We start from the raw sequence: 23,820 nt of genomic DNA, 5'->3' as shown, positions 1-23,820 counted from the left end.
TCGAAATAGAAATACATTCTTCTCTTTAAAGTGTTAATTGTTTTAAAATTGAAGAATGAATCCAGAGAATAAAATTTACATCAGTGGCACAACTTAGTAGTTGCCTAAATTGTATCTTTTGTATAATTTCAGTTTTAATAAAATTTACTTGTTGGTTACTAGAAAATTATTTATGTAAATTAGTATTTCAGACTTTAACTAAAGGATCATAGTTCATACTGTTCAGGTAGATATAAAAATTATTAAATAAATAGCTGTGAATTTTTCCTTTTTTTTTTTTTTAACTTACATGGGTTTATATATGGAGTTCAATGAAAGAAAATATCCACAGTCTGTGTTTCTTTTCTGGCCATTTTATTGCTTGTATCACTTCATGGTTATTTCTGAAAATATTTTTCTGTATAAAGAAGAGAGTTGTTAAAAATGATGTAGTCTGGGCACCAAATATGCTAGGTACATCCTGACTGTGAAATATACATATGGTAATAATACAGTAGTGATTTTCATAAGCATTTTTAAAATGAGAGACTTCCTAAACCTACAGTCAGTGACTTAAAAAGGGATGCTTCATTGTATGAGAGCCTGGGGATGGTGGACGTTTCATCCTTTTACTGCACGTATTTATTTAATTATTTTTAGCATTAAAATTCCCTACCGTTAGATATGAATGTTTAAGAAAAACAACAGGAACAATAACAGCAGGGACAACAATAACTAATGTAGGCTGATAAGTCCCAGCCAAAAGCAAGTGTGATCTTCATCCCTCTTCAAAAAGTGTTTATTTGGCAAGACAAATCCCTTGGGGACAGCTTTGGCTGTCCTGAGTGTCATGAGATGGATATACATAATTTAGGATAAGCAACAAATTGTCAACTTACTTGTCAGATGGAAAATTAGAATTGTGCCATTTAGCTGAGTGCATCATTCCTGCACTCTAAACATTAGTTTTAGTCTGAGGGAGATGGTAAGTGTTAATAACTTCTTTGTACAAAGAGAGGGTACTCTTGATGACTTTTAATGCCTGCTGGCAAGCCTGCATTCATCTATTCATTCCTCTGTTCAAGAAAAATTCCTAGTGGCCGGCCCCGTGGCTTAGTGGTTAAGCGCGCGAGCTCCACTGCTGGCAGCCCGGGTTCGGATCCCGGGCACGCACCGCTTCTCCAGCCATGCTGAGGCCGCGTCACACATACAGCAACTGGAAGGATGTGCGGCTATGACATACAACTATCTACTGGGACTTTGGGGGAAAAAATAAATAAATAAAATCTTTAAAAAAAGAAAAATTCCTATGCCAGTGAATGTGACAGTCAATGATCCTCACCCCGCTGATAGGAATATGCGAGAACCACAGTGATGTTTCTATAATCCTATCGCAAGTCAGTGATGTGGCCAGGACTAACAGCTAGCTTTCTTCTCCACTCCTAACCCATTTTGTGCACTTCTCCCAGGCATATAGTCATAAAATGCTGAAACTAGAAGGGATGCTCAGTTGTGCTATTAGCATTGCGTAACAGCTCAATGGCTAAATGAAAAGGTATCACATTGTAATAGTGAGACTCAGAAGTGGTTTTATAGTGTCGGTCACACACTGAGGGAAGTTTCTTGTGTAAGAAACTGAGGGCCAGTGAGACTGGGTGGCTATCTCAACATCACACAACGAGCTAGCATTTGAACAATCGTGTTCAAATGAATATTCTCATTTTCAGCTATTTACATGAACTTTATAAATATCCCCAAAGAATCAGGCTCTGTTTTCTCATGGAGAAGCAAAGCTTAAATTTCTCCCACCTAATACTTATTCATTTATTCTGAAACAACCAGTGGTCTCCATGTCACTATTTCAGAAAACCATGATCCATGTGTGTATCAATTCCCTAATCTGCCATGAGATGCCTGGCCTCTCTGCATTTGATCTTCTATTACCTCAGTCTTAAAATACCTTCCCTGTCCCATTCACTGCTCTGATTATCAAAAAGCTACTCATTCATTAATGTTCAGCTCAAATATATCCTTTCCATTAAGACTTGCACCAACAGTCTCAGCTGAAGTTAATCTTCTGCAAACCCAAGCAGAGTTTGCACCTATTTCTAGCGTTATTTCCTTCTCCCATTTGTCAAGCATCTTTATTTCCCATTAGAAGGCAAGTCCCTTGAAAGGAGGCATCTTGTCTTATTTATTCCTAACAACTGGCGTACAAGATCCCTCTGAGCCTTGCTTTAGGTTCAGATAAACTTGAAGAAAAAAAGAGTGGTAGATAGTAAATTTATTCCAGAAAAGTGGACTTGTTAGTTAATTTTGTCTCACCAATTTAATGGTAAGCTCCCTGAGGGCAAGAAGGTCTTTGTCTGTAATGATCTTGTTGTTTTTCACAATGCTGGCACAGAGTTATAGGCTCTATAAACTATGATTGACTTATCCAAGTAAGTGAAAGTGAAGTTAGGAGGCTAAGGTAGTCTACTAACTTTTGGTAGAAAAATGGACTTCTGGAAACCAGAGTTTCACTTGGCCTATCCAACTCCAATCTTACTGCTTTTTTTGTGATTAGTCTAACCACATCCAGGTGTCATATTGTTAGGCACTTCCTTTTGGTAAGTTACCTCATCCTTTCTCTTCAATTTTTTGAAAACCTCATCCTCATAACTTGGCTTTTCATTTGCTTTCATTTTTATTCCGAATCTTCAGATGCAACTGAGTTAGGAAGTCTTAAAGTGAACTTGTTTGAGATCTCAAAGCAGTTATAAATATATAAATACACAGAGATTCTAAAAGTTTTCTGCAAGTCTCTTGTCTCCATCTAATTCCTGAAGACTCAATCAGGTTATAATTATTCTGAGCAGGGATTGATGAGATGTAAGCAGAAATTATAGTGAGAGGTTTATTGGGTGTTAGGAAATAGTTAAAAATGAGAATATTCATGCTGGCAAGGATGCAGAAATCAAGTGGAACATTATAAGTAGAGCAGTGTGTGGAATACAGGGCTAAAAGTGGTCTCCTGGTTTAACATCTGACTAGCCCTTAGCCCTCTTTGCCTTTAAGAGCGAGTTTTGTCTATAATCTCAATTATGCTTATGTCATTATAACCTATGATACTATGAATCTATTAAGAAGACTGCTTGAAGATTATTGAAAGAAATGAATGAAGGGGATTGCTTGGATATATTGCTGAAAGAGCAGATCAAAATAGAGGAAAACAGAGCCAAGAAAGAACTATAAGGATGTACGAAAAGAAACTTAAAGAGAAAACATTCTTAAGACTATGTGCTTAGCCTTAACTCTACTGGAAAAATAAAAAGATATAAATCACTACAAAGTCTTTAACTAAGGGGAATCTTGGTCTATTTTAGTTATTTTGTTTTCCCAGTTCCTGAGTAGAATATTCCATGATTTATATACACTCATGATGTAACTGATGCAAAAAGGTTAAGTGGTTGTCAAAATGGCGCCATTTCTCATGCTCACGTGCATGAGTCTCAAAAGAGGCAATACAGACCAGCAATTATCAGAGAGTGAATAAATCCACATAAATGTACATTCCAAGTAACTGAAGTTTTCTCCTTTGGAGGCCAAAACATTTTTTGAAGTATAACCATTTCTGATGAAATTCTTTGTAAAACATATTGAACACTTCCTTGTTTTTAAAAGTGGATGATATTAAACATAATTTAAAGTTTTATTGTTGATTCAATCTTATCATTATGAATGTAGATATTACTCTGTATAACACGCTTATGCCCTCTGGGCTAATTAGGAAGAGATAATGGAATTGTAAAAATTATGTCCAAAAAATGAGATAAAATTTGGATCTTGCGATACTTATTTTGTTTGCTTTTTCATGTATCTTGGTTCTCAGTTATACTCCAGATGTTGAGGTTACCAGGTACATACATTCATGATAAGTTAACAGTAACAGAACTTATTCAATAATATAGAGAATTAAATTTTTTTCTATGCTGCACATTTTATATACAAAGATAATTACTAACTGGAGGTGCGCAGAAGATAATAGAAAAATCTGTTTCCAGGAAAATCTCTCCCTACCAAAGCAAAGAAAGGCGTATTTCCTGTATGTTGGGCCAGTAGGCAGAACTTCAAGAACTGGTGGATTGCTGCTTCTCCTCCCACTGGGAAAACATAAAAAATTCATGTTATCTCAGAACATCTTATCTTCAGACAGTTATCTTGAGTTGCCTGTCTCCCGTGGAAAAAGTCATGGAAAAAATTGCAAGGCAATGTTAAAGCCATTGAAAAACAAGTAAAGAAAAATTTTAATGCCAAGTATTATAGGGAAATAGTTGTTTACAAAATTTCTCTCTCTCACTTATTGGAATATACCAGAGCTAGTAATAGAAAATGTGATTACTACTCAAGAAACATTACAGAGGAATGGTTAATGAATTATAGAGTAATGGACTCTAGTACACGTTTAAATCTTGATTCTCCTAATTATTAGTGTATAACTTTAGGCAAATTCTTTATTATTTCAGTTTTCTTATCTGTAAAAAAGCATTCATAATAACACATTTTTTTGTTGTGAGGATTAAATGAGTTAAAATATTTAATATGCTTTACACAACCCCTGGAATGTAATAAGTAATTAAAAACAAATTGTTATTATTATTTGCTACCTATTGGGCTAGTTGCAGAATAATAAAATAAACTGAATAAAAATAAAACAAAATATAATTTTATAATAAAAATATCAGTAATGTTTTGGAAATTGAGGAAATTATTGAACAATTGGGGAAATTATTTATTTTAGTTTTTTCCAACAAATATTTATTTTGTGCCACTATGTGCTAGATATTCTGTTAGCAAGGGTTAATTACTGAAAAATGTTATTTGGGAAAATTATAGAATCATGCTTGAAAAATCTTTGTTGAAGTGGCAAATATCTGTTCCTTCTAGGTCAGATTTGATTTTAATTTTGTTTTCATCTTTCAGGGGAAAAACCATGTGATGTACAGCTTTACATTAAGAGATATTCCATACACACTGTGTCAGCAGGGAATCCATTGCAACTGGAATGTCCTGTAAAATACTGTGCGAACAGACCTAACGTGACCTGGTGCAAGCTCGAAGGACAAAGCTGTTCATATCTTGGGAATACACCTCAGAGACACACGAGTTGGGAAGTAAGGAACAATAGTTCCATTTTTGTTCTTCATTTTGATCAAGTGCTTGTTAGTGACAATGGATCATACCGCTGTTCTGTGAATATTCCATCTGGACTCATTGCAAGCCACTCAGTAACCATTAATGTGACAGGTGAGTTCTCAACACCAAGACTATCTAATGTTTTTCTCACTATGTTTCAAGGAAAAAGAGGACCCAGATTCTCAAGTGATTACGTTAGACACTGAACTCATAAAACATCAGAACGCTGCCATACCACACAGACTGTGATGTATGTGCACATATGTGTGTGTGTGTAAGTGTTTTAGGGGTGAGTGAATTAGAAAGGAGTAGAGAAAAATATAATAAAAGTTATTGTTCTTGCCTTTATGGGGTATACAATTTATTTGATAAGCCCAAAAGTAGACCACTGAAATGTGGAAAAAATTACAAAGTGAATACCAATAGTAGTAGACAGCTTTCTATTCTGTTTTTGTTTTCTTTTCTTTTTTCTTCCATTTTTATGTCTTTGACTTTTACTGAAAATAATTCCTTGAAGTTATGTTCGTGGAGCTCAGACAATTATACACTTGTTAATAGTTCACAGCTTGCACAGAAGGCAAACAGCACACAAATAACCTGACTCCCTGATGAGTTTTGGGAATATTCATAGCGTTAGCTGCCTCACCAGTCCCCCTCCAGAGGCCCTCAATAGGCTCAAACAGCAGAGGAAGGACCGACTGAGGTTTAGCTAGGCAAAACCAAGCCGAATGCAACATGGAAAAAAAAGAGAGAGAAGTAGAGGAGAGTAAAAAAATATTTGGTTTATGAAAATCCCACAGCAAACATCATACTCAATGGTGCAAGATTGAAAGCTTTCCCCCTAAGAACAAGAACAAGACAAGGATATATGCTTTTGCCACTTCTGTTCAACATTGAACTGGAAGTTCTAGCCAGAGCAATTAGGCAAGAAAAAAGAAATAAGAGGCATCCAAAATGACAAGGAAGAAGTAAAATTATCTCTAGTCACAGATGACATGATCTTATATATAGAAAATCCTTAAAAATCCACAAAAATTATTAGAACTAATAAATGAATTCAACAAAGTTGTTATATGGTCAACAGAAAAATCAGTGTTTTTTTTTTTTTTTTGTGAGGAAGATCAGCCCTGAGCTAACATCCTATGCCAATCCTCCTCTTTTTTGCTGAGGAAGATTGACCCTGGGCTAACATCCATGCCCATCTTCCTCTACTTTATATGGGACGTGCCACAGCATGGCTTGACAAGCGGTGCATCTGTGCGAGTCCGGGATCCAAACCTGCGAATCCTGGGCTGCAGAAGCAGAGCGTGTGCACTTAACTGCTGCACCACCGGGCCGGCCCCTCAGTGGTATTTCTATATGTTAGCAATGAACAATCTCAAAAGTAAATTAAGAAAATAATTCAATTTATAATAGCATCAAAAAAGAATAAAATACTTAAGAATAAATTTAACCTAAGAGCTGCAAGACTTGTAGACTGAACAAAACATGGCTGAAACAAATTAAGGAAAACGTAAATAAATAGAAAGACATCTTGTGTTCATGGATTGGAAGATTTAATATTGTTAACATGGCAATATTTCCCAAAGTGATTTACAGATTCAATACAATCCCCATCAAAATCCCACCAACATTTTTTTCAGAAATGGAAAAGCTGACCCTAAAATTCATATGGAACTGCAACAGACCCAGAAGGGCCAAAAAATCTTGAAAAAGAAGAACCATGTTGGAGGACCCAACACTTCCCTATTTCAAAACTTACTACAAAACTACAATAATCGAAACTGTGGTATCGGCATCAGGATAAATATACAGATCAATAGAATAGAATTGAGAATCCAGAATAAATCCATACATCCTTGGTCAATTGATTTTTAACAAGAGTGTCAAGACCATTCAATGGGAAAAGAATAATTTCTTCAATAAATGGTGCTGGGACAATTGGATATCCACATGCAAAAAAATGATTTGGACCTCTACCTCACACAATATACAAAAAAATAAGTAAAAATGGATCAGATATTTAAATATAAGAGATAAAACTATAAAATCTATGTTTATGTAAAACTATAATACTATGTTTCCTTAGAAGAAAACATAGGAGTAAATCTTCATGATCTTAGGTTTGTCAATGGTTTCTTAGATATGATATCAAAAGCATAAGCAACAAAAGAAAAAAATAGATAAATTGTACTTCATCGAAGTTAAAAACTTTTGAGAATCAAAGGACACTACCAAGACAGTAAAATGACAACCCACAGAATGTGAGAAAATATTTGCAAATCACATGTCTGATAAGGAACTAGTACCCAGAATACATCAAGAATTCTTACAACTCGATAACAAACAGACAAGCAACCAATTAAAAAAAGGGGAAAAGATTTGAATAGACATTTATTCAAAGAAGATACAAATGGCCAATAAGCACATGAAAAATGCTCCATGTCAATAGTTATTAGGGAAATGTAAATCAAAACCATAAGATACCACTTCCCATCCACTAGAATTTCTTAAAAATGGAAAATAACAAGTGCTGGCAAGGATGTGGACAAATCAAAACCCTCACACATTGCCAGTAGGAATGTAAAAGGGTGCAACTGCTTTGGAAAACAGTTTGACAGTTCTTGAAAAGGTTAAGCATAGTTGCTCCAGACCCAGTAATTCCATTCCTAGGTAAATACCGCAAGTGAAATGAAAATATATATCCACACAAAAACTTGTACATGAATGTTTATAGCAGCACTATTTACAGCAGCCAAAAAATGGAAACAACCCAAATGTCCATCAACTGATACACTGATAAAGGAAATGTGGTATATCCACACAATGGAATATTATTCAGCCGTAAAAAGGAATGAGGTACTAATACATGCTACAACATAGATGAACCTCAGAAACGTTGTTCTAAGTAAAAGAAGCCAGACACAAAAGATCACATATTGTATGATTCTGTTTATATGAAACACCCAGAAAAGGAAAATTCATAGAGATTGAAAGTGATTAACAGTTAACAGGGGCTGGGGGAAAGGGAGACTAGCAAGTGACTACTTAATGGGTACAGGGTATCTTTCTGGAGTGATGAAAATGTTCTGACACTAGACAGTGGTGATGGTTGCACAACACTGTGAATGTCTTAAATACCACTGAATTGTACACTTTAAATTATTAAAATAGTAATTTTCACGTTATATGTATTTTACCACAACAAAAAATATATTTGGATCATAAAAGATCACCTTTTAACTATAAGAAATGAGGTGGAGTTTCTTTTGTGGCTTGTAAACTGACCTCGAAGGTTATTACAAAAGAGAAATATCAAAGAAGTTTGGGGCAGTGGTAGCATGTCTGAATCTATATGCAGCCTCATATCATTACTCCTATGTACACCATTTACTTGAATGCAAACATTTTGTGTTTCTTAGAAACTAATTTATTATTTTATACTCACACTTTGGAGTCAGTTTTTAAACTCTCTTCAAGTAGCCCCATGAAGGAACCCATTTAAATCCCTTTAAAATGCTTTAAATCACTTTAAAATCTCTGAAAGCAGCCCCCTGAGGGAATGCTCAGTACTCCAGTGCTAGCTGCAAACCTCTGCTATGAGGCACAGAAATCTAGAAGGGATTTATGGCAGAGTTGGAGACTCTGCTTTTGCAAATTTGAGGTCAAACTCAATGCTATTGCCTATAACCATCCGTGCACTGACTTATAAAGCTCTCTAGAATAGAGGCTCTGTCTTAAACAGCTTTGCTTCTCTACAAATAGATGGCATAGTGTCTAGCACATAGTGGATGCTCAATAAATATTTCTTTGTAAATGAATTAAAGAACACAATCTATGCAAAGTGAAAAAGTTGCCTTTAACAATCTGGAGAAGCCCATATTGAGCATGTATGGAATGAATGCTTTCTGGAGAGAATTGCAAGATTAATTCACATAATGAGATAGAATACTGATTTTTTTAAGTATTATTTCTTTTAACTGGAAAAATAAATGATAAAAATAAGCAAAACCTACAAAACATTACTTCCAGGATGATATTAGTTATCCTATTAAATATAAAATAATTAAGTGCCCTTCAATAATTTATATAATGTACATTAATATAATGTATAATAAAATTAAATGCAGTGGCATTGAGTCCACCTCCCTTGGAAGACAATTCTTCTTGTGTAATTTAGTCTTTCTTCATGGGAACCAAACCGCTTCTGTACAAGAGGGAGGAATTTAGCTGGGATCAGAGGCACGGTAATAATCACTTATGACACAGAAGATTGCCAGGAGTATTATGGTTTCTCTTCTGTTACATATTTGGGTTCTTCCATGACGACTACAGATGGTTGCAGAGTTTATAAAGTTTGCATAAAAGTGCACGTTCTTGTGATCAAGTCAGGGCTGGAATTAGGATTAACCATGTTTCCTTTGGGGAGGAGGGGGCCTAACTTCAAGGGAAAGGGAACCGGTGTTCCCTCTTAAGCCTGTGCCCTGAGGGAATGTGCTTATTAGGATCTGAACGGAACAGAGTGTGAGAGGGAAAGTCTAAGAGCTCCGTGGGAGACATTAAGGGCCTTTGAAGTTTTCCTTTGAAGATTTCTACTTTCCTAATTTTATACTCTCACATCTTTGTTATCACTTTGTTAGTCAATGCTCCTGCCTCCCATTGGGAATTCCCCAGGACTTGGCTTTGGCCTTCTACTCTTGTCTGTCAAAGGCCTTCCACTCTGTGATTTGTTCCCTCCTACATCTTCTATGAGCATCTTAGACCTTCATTATCTCCTTCTATACATTCCAATTAATTGTATGGACGCCTTGTTTTTAGTGTTTTGCCATTTTGGTCCATTTCAGCCAAAAACCTTCCTAATACACTTAACATGCCTAATAAACTTCTTTCATAATGTCATTCTTTTATTGGGTCTCCTGCAGAACCTCCTCAGTGCTTATAATATTGGTCTCCTATTTGTTAACCAGCATTCAAGGCCTTCCACAGTCCATCTTCACCTGGCTTTCTGGATTGTTTCCGGATTCTGGATAGAACTCCTCAACTCCAGCTTAACAGCCCTACTTGCCATTGCCAAACCTCCAGCATGGTCCTTCCTGTGTTGCTCTTACCCCTTGTAGGGCACTCATTCATATGCCTTCACCTATCAAAATTCCACCTCTCCTGTCAAGCCCAGCTCATTTTGCAAGTTCTTAATGAAGACTTCCATGTTAACCCTAGCAAGAAGTGACATCTCTTTTCTATCAATTTTTATACCATTTAAGGTCTCTGCCTCTCATTCATCACTTACTGTAGTAGTGTGTGAAAATGTCTTTATGAAGGATTATAACATCCTGGCAAGCAGGAACTGTGTCATATTTCCTGGTCATTGCTTTTTCCTTCACAAAATTCAAATGAGTTATTTCAGAAGTGGCTTTGAACTAGGTGTGGATTTTCCTTTCATGAAGTGATGAAAACAAACATAACAAGGGAAGGGTCAAAGAAAACTTCTTTTTCCTTCTGTACCTGGGAGTACTCAGTGAACCGAATGTGAGGTGAGGAGAAAAATATACTCCTAAATTATGGACAGTGCTTTCCGTAAATCAGTTTTGGAGGTGTGATTAAAAAATATTTCATTTTCTCCCCTTGAAATATCTTTCACAGGGCATATTGGAAATTTTTCTGTTTTGTATCTGACTCTCCTTCACTTTTTTTTTTTTTTTAAAGATTTTATTTATTCATTTTTTTCCCCCCAAAGCCCCAGCAGATAGTTGTATGTCATAGGTTCACATCCTTCTAGTTGCTGTACGTGGGACTCGGCCCCGCGCTGGACGGAGAAGTGGTGCCTTGGGGCGCGCCCGGGATCCGAACCCGGGCCGCCAGCATCAGAGCGCGCGCACTTAACCGCCAAGCCACAGAGCCGGCCCTCCTTCACTTTTTTATGTTCAAGAATTTATCCATGTAAGAACAGAGCTGTAACAGAGTGGGGGCTTGGATGCTGTTGGGAAAGCAATATTCTCCCAGAATGAAGAAAAGCACTTTGCAAAGCAAAGTCCCAGGGGAAAAGCTGACAGAGCTGGGAACAGTCACTGGAACATACATTGGCCTGCAACTCGGTCCTCCCCAACCTGCGCTTGGTCAGTCCCTGATTAGGAACTTCACAAAGGCAGGTGGTCATCATCTTAGCAGGAAAGTGGGGGCGGTATGAATGGGCAGGGAGTGAGAGGCACAATCTTTGTTTCCGCATGTCATTTAAAGCATCCTTTCCTCCTGGCCTTTCACATTCAATTGGAGCACCTGCTGAACGTGCGTCTCATTCCAAGTGCCGGAAGGTGTCATACAGGCTGTATTATGTCCTTGTACTCAAAGAATGGGGAAGAGGGAATGAAAGCAGACAGATAAAGGTTGTGTTGTAATTATATGCTCTTTCTCTGAGCCTCAAAATAAACCCAGGATATATGTTGTGTCCATCATCTTGAGGTGATGATCTACAAATTATGCAAATTGCCTTTGAGCTGGATTGTTGGATTCTCGGTTAGTGTGCAAAGGCAGGCGATCTCTCAGAGACTGGCTCTGATTTTGGACATACCTGAGTATATACCTTCATTATCTCCACAACCAATTTCAATTCTTTACCTTATTTTTCTATTTCAGAATGGACTCAAAATAGTTCAGAGCATCCTCTAATAAGTAAGTATCAAACTAGTCAAATAAAATTAAGGGCACTAGATTGTTTGCTGACTGGAGAAGTAATAAAAGTTGGATGTTCTTAATTAGGTGGATTTGTTTGTATCACGTTGTCAGTTGTGGGAACCTTACCACAGCATACCCCTCCCCCAGACAGCTGTGTCTGTCATTCCTGACAATGACTTAGCTGCCCCTCCAACATAAGCAACAGCTGCAGCATGAATAATGCAACATTTGTTACCGCTCTGAATTACCAAACCCCTTTACGCCTGGCTCCTGTAGCTCCTAACCACCTTTACCCTAAAACCAAGCGTATGGAGAAGTGAATATATATATGTTCATATATTTCTAAATAAAGATTTCTTGCATTAAAAAAATTAATGCAAGTATAAAATTAAAGATGTGGTGCTTTCTAATATTTTCTGTTCTGTTATCTTTCATTTTTTTCAACGTTATTTGAGACCTATTAAATTGTTTCATGACCCACTAATAACTTTCAACCTACCATGGACAAACAGTGCCTTAATGCACATAAACATTGATCAATAATAATGAGCACCACCTGTATGCCCAGCAAAGCATATCTTGAGATACTAAAGTTATTTGGAGATCTCAAAAGTATTTGGTATTTGGAGATACCAAAGAGTTATGAGACAACAAAAAAGCATTGTGTTAAAGGAATTTTAATTTAGTAGCAGAAACATGTTGACTTGAGTCCCAGTTGCCACTCACTAAGCTGTCTGATTTTGGGCAAATCTTGGAACAATAATACCCTTCTCAAGGCAGGGGACTGGATAAAAATAACGGCTTCCTTACTTTTCTTAAGTGGTAAATAAGAGAGTTAAATAAAAAAATGTAAGTGAAAGGCCTTGGTAAAGTGCTTTCTGAGAGCTGTTATGGATATTGTTTTACAGAATAAAGAATTTTTGCAAAAGATAAATTATAACCCAGAGCCACCCACATATGCTCAGGAAGAAAGCAAGAGATGGTTGAGAGTGCTGAGGCCTGGGGTTCTTGGGGAAGGCCTGGAAGGGAAATGGAAGCATCAGCTAGAGGTCTCCTTCATTCAAGTTCTGACAATGCGGAGCATTTTGCCAATCCTAATATATTTCAAATTTCCTAATGTCTTTAGAATTGACTAACATTTCAGATACAACCAGTGTCTCAGGACCACCCTTCGTGGAAGAGATCGTGGACAGACGATGGATCCTCTATGGTTTTCTTCCTTTGGGGGCATTGCCTTTGCTCATTACCTGTTTCTACCTGGTCTGCTGCCTGAGAAGGCACCAAGGTGGGTTCCATCTTCCCTCTGCTGTTCTGGGCCACACATTTGGGGTTAAATTACTAGGGATGATAGATTTTTAGTCTGTTCCTATTGTTTTCTTTCCCAATATTGTGCGACAAACCATGGATAATGATTTCCTGGGGGGTAACTCATCCTTCTACCACAAAGCCAAATGGATTAATTCAGGTCCCCTCTAGTCAAGGTGAGGCATGCTCACCACAGCATAGTGCTCCAGCCAAGGGTTGTGGTAAGAAGGGCACGTTGCTGGGACTTACTCATTCTAATTGTGTCAATCAGGTGTGCTTGACAAGAAGCTCTTCTAAACTTGAACGGTATTGAAAGGGAGGTGGAAATAATCTCAGATCAACATGTCTGATTTGAGTTAGTCTGTCTCATCCTCTTTTTCACAGCCACACCACATCATGCCAGTCGTACACACCCTTGTTTAAATGAAGACTCAATGTGCCCGGAGGAAACTCATACGTCTGTACTTTCTGTTGCCATCACAAACACACGCTTTAACCGAACCCTCACCCAACAATAACGCATTTGAAAAATGTGGGTTTGGCTATGATGGGAGAGGTGTGATATTTTGAAAACAATTCCTTTCTGCTTTTGTAAGAATCCCCTCACTGTCATGAGCGAACACTTAAACACAGTAAGAGAGAGATGTATGGAGAATTCTGACCTAGCTCTGGTCTAAATCACCTCAGTTCTCTGTTTTTTTCTTCTTCTCTGCCATCTTCTCCCATCCCTTTTCCCACAATAGCAGCCACAGTGTAGCTATAAAAACTAAGCTAGACAGAGCAACCCTTGTTTTTGCCCCAAGAGAAAACTTTGTCTGGGCAAAAGTGCTTCTGGTTTTTTGTGGTGAGGACTTCCAGACCTTCTCAGAATACTGAGGGAACATTCTGTAACCCCAACTCCACATCTGCAACTCCAAGGCTCTTTCCATGGTCCCTCTCCACGTTTTACCACCTTTCTTAAGGCTGCTGGAACTTCTCTCAGAACTTCAGAGAAAGAGGCAGGAATAATACTTTGATTCACCACATCCAAAGTGAACTGGCAGTAGGAGATCCTGGCTATGTAGGTGATAGCACAGCAGTTTGTCTAGCACTGAGTATAGAATGTCCCCAGAACAAGGATTTCCAGCCTTTTTAAAATGATGTGCTGGATTCTGCCCCTTCTTGGATGTGCTGTAGGTCTCTCTGGAGTGAGACGTGAAGAACCAGTGAATAGAATGGGCAGCATAATTCTCGCAAACTGAGGTGTATGTGCCATGCTAGTCATAGCAAATAGACAAGACGAAACTAATAACAACGCTGTCTCTCTCATGCAAGTGGGTGAGCGTGGGCGAGGAGGCATCCCACCTCTGCTCTAGGGACTGAATTTCAACCAAGCAATCTGATTTCATAACCCATATTCTTACCACAACTCTAAGCTACAGGAAATTGGGGAAGAATTTTGTGTTTTTCTTTACTCCTTTTGGTTTCTTATTTTTCTTTTTGAATTCCAGGGAAACAAAAGGAGCCTTCTGATACAACAGGAGGGGAAATTAACCTGGTATGTTCAATGTATCTGTTAGAACAAATGCAATCTGTGTTACACCATGTCAATATTTATATATTTTTTAATTTAATGAGTCTATGTAACACTCACCATGTGCCAGGCACTGTTCTAAGTGCTGCATTTCTTGACTTACTTTAAAAATGTGTTTATTTTACATTCACCTCCATTTGCAACAAAGATTCTTCAGGATTAACAATAAGTGGTCCATGGGTGTCATGGGTGGCAGTGTAGATTCTAAGCAGAAAATTCAGAGACTGAATCATATAACCTTGGCTCTACTCTTGGCCTGTTATGTGACCAGGTTATTCATCTATTTTCACAAAAATATCTTAAAGTGTTTCAAGAAGAGAGTTGGGAGTTAATGAGAGAATAAGCTATAAATAACCTCGTAATACAAGGTGTGATTTCTTCATAGATCACACTAGCAGATGAAGAGGCAGGATCACAGGTCCAGTTACTACACAAAGTCCCTTGGAATGTGTGTGGGCTCATCAAGGAAGAGACCTCCCAGACAAAGGAAAGGGCGTTTTGGAGACAGTGCCAAGTTTTCCTACAAGTTCTTGAAATATAAACTTAGGCCTTTCTTTTGGGTTTAATGTTGCGTAAATATTGGAACTCAAAAAAGAATGCAAGATGAGGCAACATATTTCTGAAAAAGATTTTATGAAGCTCTTTCATTAAAAACAAATAGTTGTAAACGAGGTACTGCAAAGGAACTTGGTGTGTGTGTGTGGGTGTTTCAATAAGGAAGAATAGAGATCAAGTTGCAGTAACCTTCTTGAAAGTTCCAGAAATGCCAGAGGCAGATACAGCCAATAATTCTGCAAATAATATTAAATGGCATTCAGCATTCACCGCCAGGTTGCCTAATTTTAAATCAAACCAAATCCATTCAACTTGATAAACTTGTATTAAGTTTTTAGTAAGAATCAGTAGGCATCACTGCATTAGGTGCTAAGGTTTTGTTTCCTCAAGCAGGGAAATGTTCTTAAATATTATTTCCTTTCTTTCTATAGTGAAAAACAACAAACTACATTCTGTTATGATCAGGCCTGAGAGCTTTGAAACCATTTAAAACAATAATTTAAATAATTTACTGTGCAAGCAAAGCCAAGGTTGGTTAAAATATAACCATATTTCTTCCTGTGTAAGCTGGACAAATTATTTATGATTTGAAGTTGAATTCAAGAGGGATTTTTCTGTGTGTGCAATTATTTGAGAATTTTGTTTTAAGATGTTCACGTTTTTCACAGGAATTCACAGTTTTGCCTTCATTTGAATTGTCAAACATTTCAGAAAATAATCAGAGATGACATATTAGATATTTGAGACCAAAGATTTCTTAAGAAGGAACTTGTATGGAAACCAGTGGAAAAGAAATCCAAAGCAGAGAAAGGAACTGGTAAAAACATGGCAGGTACATATAAAAGCCAAAGTTCCCAACTTATTCCAGAATAGCCCTTCAAGGGTATAAAAGTGCTCATATACTAAAAACCAGTATACTAAAAACCAGTGAATTGTATATATCTTTTAAAAAGTGCTTTGTAAACTGTAAAGTGCCAAACAAATGTAAAGTAGGATAGTGCCTCGGTGTCTGTCATCTGTACCCACCACAGCATGGTGCACTAGCCATGTGGCACTCACTCACTTTGACGAGATGCCACAGGATAGGTTCACCCACAGAACACCATGTTTTCCTTCACTCCGTTCATTCTAAGAATGTTTTCCATGGAAACGAGCCATTTTTGGGGATGGGAGCCAGGAACTTGAGTTAACAGACTTATCTAGATTGAAAAGTATGACAGGGACCTTGTTGATATATTGAGGATTTATGGCTATGTGTTAGGTCACATGACAGTCTTCTTCACTGCTCCTCCAGAGACATTAATCAGGCCCCTTCAAGTGGAAGTGGGGGCACTTTCCATCTGAGTCAAGAGCCTGGGAAGGTTAAAGCAATCCCTGCCTCTTTCAATTATCCAGCCTTAGTGTTATTTCCTGGGCAGTCAACTCATTGGAGAGAGGCAGTGTACTCTGCAGTTAATACCTAGTTTCTCAGGATAGAACCAGATGTGCTTGTGTGGTAGAACTCTGCCAAGGAGGTGTGATAGATGTACTACTGCACACATCACAGTGAGGATGACAAAGGACCAGATAAAGCATGTAGACTATCAAAGACTGTGGACCTGATACCTTAAAGGAGTTAGACTTAACTTCAAGAACATAAATTGACTGGCAAAATTGGGATTAAAAAATTTCAAATAACAACCCTTAGCACTAAAGTGATATCTTCATTTTTATCAGGTGGATCCCTTGTTTAGCTTGGAATGGCTAACAAATAACTAAAAAGAGTGAAAAACATCAAGACTCATTTTATTTTTACTTTCCATAAATTCACCTCTTTCTCAGAAGCGTTAAGATATTTGACTCTCTTTGGAAATATAAGAATTTTCTTGTGATAGAAATAACAGTTGGAATATTTTAGAACTTTTTCTAAGCTTTGGCTGCCCCTTCCTCAAAACTGACAGCAATTTTCCAATTCCAGGTTTCAAATCATAATAACACATCTTGGATAACTCATAATATTTATTCTTTCTGCCCCTTAGAGGGTATCTGTTCTGCTTTATCTTTAATTGTTTTATTTTAAACAATATTAATACTATCCATTATATTATAAGCTGCTTCAAGTTCTTGTGGAATATTTTATGCTTTTCTCATTAATTTGGGCTGTGTTTTTGATCCTGAAGAGGGATTGAAAAGTGTGATCTCAAAAGTGACTAATAATACAGCACAAAATAACATTCAGGAGGAACATGGTGGTCTTTAGCCTTCTATCCTTTAATCAGTAAGAATCTGCTAAAAAAGTACATGTCAAAATCATATGCGAGGAGGAGTAGATTATTTCTCTTGCTGTGCAATGACTCGGTTTAGCCTACACTCATAGTTCACTAACAGATATGCGCTATTACATCTTTAAGTGGGACTTAAAACACTCTTTTCTTCTCTTATAGGTTGATGTTCCCCAGCCCTTTAGGAGCGAACACACTGAAGTGGGCACCAGGCAAAACTCCCAAACACTGCAATCAGAAACTGGAATTTATGATAATGACCCCTGGTTCAGAGTCCAGGAAGAGCCTGGGGTTTATTCTAACCCGTGTCTGGAGGAAAACAAACAGGGCATTGTTTATGCTTCCCTGAACCATTCCATCATTGGAATGAACCCAAGACAGGCAAGAAATGTGAATGAAGCACCTACAGAATATGCAGCTATATGCGTGAGGAGTTAAATTTGGTCCTGCTCTCCACCCAGTAACCATCAGCGTGGCAGCACCATTGTCTGAGCCCACAGTGTCAAAGAATATTCCTTGACCTGAGAAGTTTCACTTTAAGAAGGTTCATGTTGGTGCTTGGGTCTTAAGGGTCCATAGGACAAATGACTAAAATTTCTCCCAGAAACTTCTTTGGGAGGCTTTTATACTATAGTCTTAAACAACAAAATCTTCTCTCCAAAACTGAGTGATATCCTGAGTAGCAGAGTAGTAGAACATTTAAACTTAGCTACATTTTACCCAATATACAAACTCAATATTTTCTTTGGAGCTATCAGAGACACATGTAGGGAAGTGAAGTTTGTGTTATCTGGGTCAGTTCACTACACTCTCTTGAAAAAGAAAGAATGTCCCAATTAACTAACTAGCCATAAATATAGTAATGGTAGTATGTTTATTTCTAGTCAATCTTCCATAATAAGAAATTTTCTTCTGTCACTCTAATACCGGGGTTTCTTAAATGTAAAGGGGAAATAACTTTAGATCTGATGATATTAGAAAAGAATGGAAAGGATAAATGGTGCAATAAATATGTGGAATACACCAACTGGATGTGAGGTAGATGTTCCCCATATCTGACAAACAAATGCCTATATCTATCCTATTAGATTGCTAAGCAAATATAGATAGTAGTGGAGCAATTAACGTATGGTGCACTTATAAACAAAATGGTGACTCAGTGTTTGGGTCACATAGACTAATGTATATGAATGTGACATAATGCTGCTGAATTATTATACTCGTAGGTGTCAGAATAAATGCAAAAATCAGTGAGAATAGTTAGTGTCAGGCAACGGAAGGTTGATGGCTTAAACTGTTTCATGGTTAACCTGATAGCAAACTAAAGGCACAATTAATGGAATGGAGAAAGTCCGGAATATTTAATTGGCCAGTATGGGTCATCATACTTTCATTCACCACATCTGTACCTTGCTGTTCTTCTTACTAAGGAATCAGAGAAAATCATACATAGTGAAGTAGTACAGTTTGGTAAGCATTCCTTTAAAAATATTAAGGTTGCAGCCACTTATGAGTATAGCGAGAAGAGATGGCTTCAGATTTTCTGAATTTCCAGTGTACTTGAGTCTATTCCAAAAACAGCCTACAACTTTTTTCAACAGCTTGAGGCTATTAGCGTTCTCGGGTGCTGCTACAAAATAATGCAATAGACTTCACACAGAGTGGATAGCGAAGGTTAGGGCCCATTTGAACAAATATGCGAGCTCCTGCACAAATGTATGTGGGGTGTGTGTGTGTGTGGGTTAGTATATGGAAGGATGGGTAGGTGACTTACAGAAATGGCAAAAGAGAAACTGACAAGTTGACATTCCATTTCAGCTTGCTAAAGAAGCTCAAAATACTAGAGTAAATGAATCATTAAGGAAAATATATGAAAATATTGTATGAAATTACGGAGACGGGAGTATGACATCCCATAGAAATTGTCGTCCCAAAAGATAAATTTTGAGATTTTGCGGCAGAGCTTTTCTTGTGTAGCATTGGCATTAAGATTTGGCCCCTTAGACTGGGGCTGTGAGTGCTGTTTTAGAGTCACTGTTATCTAGTGAGTGTGATATCGTTACACCTAGAGTTTTGAGTAACCAATTCTACGTAGGCTCTTTTAGCCAAGCTGCATTTATGGGTAACTTAGATACAAAAGATGTATTAGAATAGCTTCTTGTGGTATTCTTAAAAATAGAAACAGGAAGGACGGGGAGGATCCATTTTGCTGTCCTTATCAGATAAACACACAAAGCTGAACAGTTCCTTCAGAATTTTCTTGAATTTAAAAAAACAAGAAAATTTTCTGTCTATTGTTTAGAATATTCTTTGTTTTCTTTTTTTGTGAGGAAGATCAGCCCTGAGCTAACATCCATGCTAATCCTCCTCTTTTTGCTGAGGAAGACCGGCTCTGAGCTAACATCTATTGCCAATCCTCCTCCTTTTCTTCCCCAAAGCCCCAGTAGATAGTTGTATGTCATAGTTGCACATCCTTCTAGTTGCTGCATGTGGGACACGGCCTCAGCATGGCAGGAGAAGTGGTGCGTCGGTGTGCGCCCGGGATCCGAACCCGGGCCACCAGCAGCGGAGCTCGCGCGCTTAACTGCTAAGCCATGGGGCCGGCCCTAGAATATTCTTAACATGTCTTATAGTAAATACAATGTTGATAATGATTCACCTCTGTAAATGATTTATATATATATATTTGTACCATGCTGCCAAAATCACAAATCATTTATGTTTTTATTCCTTCTTAAAAAAAGGTGTCCGGATTATATATGTATTTCCCAAATAAATCTATTTCGGTATTATTTATGTGGTTTATTTCACTAATGAAATGTATGAAAAAGAATATGTAGATAATTTAATGATTTTCCATGGATTTTAAGATTGTTGATTGTTCCTAATAGGAAGGTAAAGTTATTAGAACTTATTTAGAATCAATTTGGTATTGGCTTTTGTAGCAAAAAATGCATGGACATGAAATAGAAGAGTGATTCTCAAACCTTATGGCACATAAAAACAGCCTGAAAAGCTTGCTAGATTACCAACCTACAGATTATCAACTCCCAGCACTAAGGAGTTCTAATTCAGGAGACCTGGGATATAGCTCTATAATCTTCACTGTTAAAAGACACTCCCACCCCCGATAATTTTGATATGGGTTTTCCAATGTAGAGGCTACTTTGGTATATGTGGTTTATTCAGTTTTGCCCACCAATCAAGACTTTCTAGCCCCCAGAATAGATTCTCTAGACTGAGCATATCTCTATCTATCTATCTATCTATCTATCTATCTATCTATCTATCTATACTTTTTTAAAGAGCAGTTTTAGATTCAGCAAAGTTGAGTGCAAGGTACAAAGAGTTTCCATTTACCCCGTCCCCCCACACACACACAGCCTCCCCCATCATCAACATCCTGCACCAGGATGGTACATTTGTTACAATCAATGAACCAACATTCACACATCATTATCAACCAAAGCCTATAGTTTACATTAGGGTTTACCCTTGGTGTTGTAATTCTGTGAGTTTTGACAAACATATAGTGACATGTATGATTTATCACAGTAACCTACAGAATAGTTTCACTACTCTAAAAAATCTCCTGTGCTCCATCTATTCATCCTTCCCTCCTTCCCAAGTCCTGGCAACAACTGATCCTTTTACTGTCTCCATAGTTTTGCCTTTTCCAGAATATCATATAGTTGGAACTATACAGTATGTAGCCTTTTCCAATTAGCTTCTTTCACTTAATAATATGCATTTAAGGTTCTTCCATGTCTTTTTGTGGCTTGATAGCTCATTTGTTTTTAGTACTGAATAATATGCCATTGTATGGACATATCACAGTTTATCCAATCACCTACTGAAGGACATCTTCCTTGTTTCCAAATGTTGGCAATTATGAATAAAAGTGCATAATCATCCATGTACAGGTTTTTGTTAGACATCAGTTTTCAACTCATTTGAGCAAATACCAAGGAACATGATTGCAGGATCGTATGGTAAGAGTGTGTTTAGTTTTGTAAGAAACTGCCAAAGTATCTTCCAAAGTGGCTGTACCATTTTTCATTCCCACCAGCAATGAATGAGAGTTCCTTTTGCTCCACATCCTCATCAACATTTAGTGTTGTCAGTGCTCTGTATTTTATCCATTCTAATAGGTATGTAAGGGTATCTCATTGTCCTAATTTGCAATTTCCTAATGACATATGATGTTGATCATCTTTTCATATACTTGCCATCTTGTGTATCTTCTCGGTGAGATGTCTCTTTAGATCTTTTGCCAATTTTTAAATCGAGTTGTTTTTTTTCTTATTGTTAAGTTTTAAGAGTTCTCTGTGTAGTTTGGGTAACAATCCTTTATCAAATATGTCTTTTGCAAATGTTTTCTCCCATCTGTGGCTTGTCTTCCTATTCTGCTAATGGTCATATCATTATGTTAACGGTCATATCAGCACGTATTTGTTATTATGTTTGCTGCTACATTAGATTGTGGGCTTCTTATGGGTGAGGATTATGTCACACTCCTCTTTAGTTTCTTAGCCCAATGCTTGGCACACAGTAGAAGTAAAGAATGTTTAAAGAATGAATGACTGTGTCTGTGAAGTGAGTTATCTACTCCTTTGTTACTCAAAGGATGGCCCTCAAATCAGTAACATGGGCATCCACGGGAGTTGTTAGAAATGTAGAATCTCAGGCTTTACCTACTAAATAAGAATCTGCATTTTCATAAGATCCCTCAAGTGATTTGTGAAGCTTATGATCCGTTTAGCCTTTATGAACTCGTATCTCCCCACCCGGAGTCAGGTGTGGCAGGAAGCCAAGTCACATTCATAAGACAGACTCATTTGGAAAGTCCTATTTTAGGTAGAAACAGGAAGGGCCTCACCACCCAGCCCAGAAAGTAAAAATGGCAAGTGTAAAAGAAAACATTACTGCTTTATAGAATGTTTGTGCTGAACTTGAGAACACAGGAACTGAAAATTCTGTGCTAGAAATCAAGTTACAGGTTCAAAAGCAAGTTCTGGGGGATTATCTTTAAAATCAGGCCCTATTCTGAAGCTAGTCAGGGTAAACATTCCATGAAAATCACTTTATCTGCAAACAACCTACGACCACATGCTAGGCACCCAGGTTTGTTAGGTTCTAAGGTGACATGGTTGTGAGATTCCCTTCCTGCCTATCACTGCTTGCAGTACAGATGAAGAGGTAGAAACTAAACCAAAAATTACAACCCCCTGATTGAATTCTATCTTAGAGATAGGTGCAAAGTGCTGTGGAAACACCATAACTGTAAGTTCCTTGCGTGTAAGGACAATGTCTTATTCTCTTTAGTAGAATCGTGTTCCTAGTTCTACTAAAGGAGTTTTTGAGGGAATCTAATGAATCACAGTCCTCTGTGTCTACAAGTTCTTAACCAATTGAAAAATAAAGGAGTCAAGTTGGGGGAAATATTAACATTAACAGGAAAGGTTAATTGGCAAGCATGTCTTGGGTCCAAAGACAAAATAAGTTTCCTACCAATTCCTCCACCTAAATCCTACCTGACTTTGGGTCCCATTTATAGGAAGAGTTAGGTCAAAAGAGAGGTACCCAACCAGGCATGTGGGAGATGTCAGTCTGCCTCAAATCTCTCAAGTGAGAGCCAGGGATGTGAGGACAGCGTCCTTTGCCTTTAATGCAATGGCTCCTTCCTGGGGTTAATGTGGTTAAAAGGGTGAGAGGCTGTTGTTGTGCAACCTAGGGGGCTTCCTGGGTGTAATCTGAAACCAGCTTCCCTTACTCAGAGGGCAGAGGGAGACGGAGGAAAGAGTCAGGCCACCACAGGTTGGTAGGTGGCAGGTTTAATAAGCAAGAGAACTTACTTATGAGGCTTATCTTGGGCACCACAAGCTAAGTAGATTTCCACACCTGCCTGCCAGAATCTTAAAAGTTTATATATGGGACTTACCTGGGTTCAGTCACACATACAGTCCAGATAGTCTCATCACCACATTACTATCTCAAGACTGTATCTTTGGGGCAGCTTCTGGGAGTGGATAAGTCAAGCAAAATTTACATTCCAAGGGCAGGGGAAGAGGTGAGGAACCTCCAATTGCCTGGGTCCAGTTGGTGGGTCAACTAGCAGTCACATCTTTTTGATGACCTCCTCCAACACTTTAGCACTTGTGACCGGCTCTTAGAATCTTATCCACCACCCTTTTCAATCTTGTACACTCCCCTTTTTGTAATGTGCCCGGAGCAGTCAGCAAAGGGTATTACTAGCATGGAGGTTGCTCATTAGGCAGATATCTGGCTGCATTTGGAGGCAGA

The 23,820-nt window shown here is 37.8% G+C and overlaps 1 protein-coding gene across 1 annotated transcript in view; it reads left to right on the top strand.

The window, feature by feature from the left end:
- The window catches only part of BTLA (B and T lymphocyte associated), a 32,467-nt gene extending 10,412 nt beyond the window's left edge, over positions 1 to 22,055 (top strand). The window contains exons 2-6 of the mRNA XM_004436584.3: positions 4,942 to 5,265; positions 11,785 to 11,820; positions 12,968 to 13,108; positions 14,619 to 14,665; positions 17,680 to 22,055. Coding sequence (XP_004436641.2) covers positions 4,942 to 5,265; positions 11,785 to 11,820; positions 12,968 to 13,108; positions 14,619 to 14,665; positions 17,680 to 17,955 — 824 coding nt within the window. The 3' untranslated portion in view covers positions 17,956 to 22,055. The remainder of the gene's footprint in view (positions 1 to 4,941; positions 5,266 to 11,784; positions 11,821 to 12,967; positions 13,109 to 14,618; positions 14,666 to 17,679) is intronic.
- The last annotated feature ends 1,765 nt before the right edge of the window (positions 22,056 to 23,820 follow it).

This window comes from Ceratotherium simum, chromosome 15 (assembly GCF_057802395.1).
Source record: "Ceratotherium simum simum isolate JZ-2026a chromosome 15, ASM5780239v1, whole genome shotgun sequence".
Classification (NCBI taxonomy): domain Eukaryota; kingdom Metazoa; phylum Chordata; class Mammalia; order Perissodactyla; family Rhinocerotidae; genus Ceratotherium; species Ceratotherium simum.
This window is presented reverse-complemented; position numbering and strand designations above follow the sequence as displayed.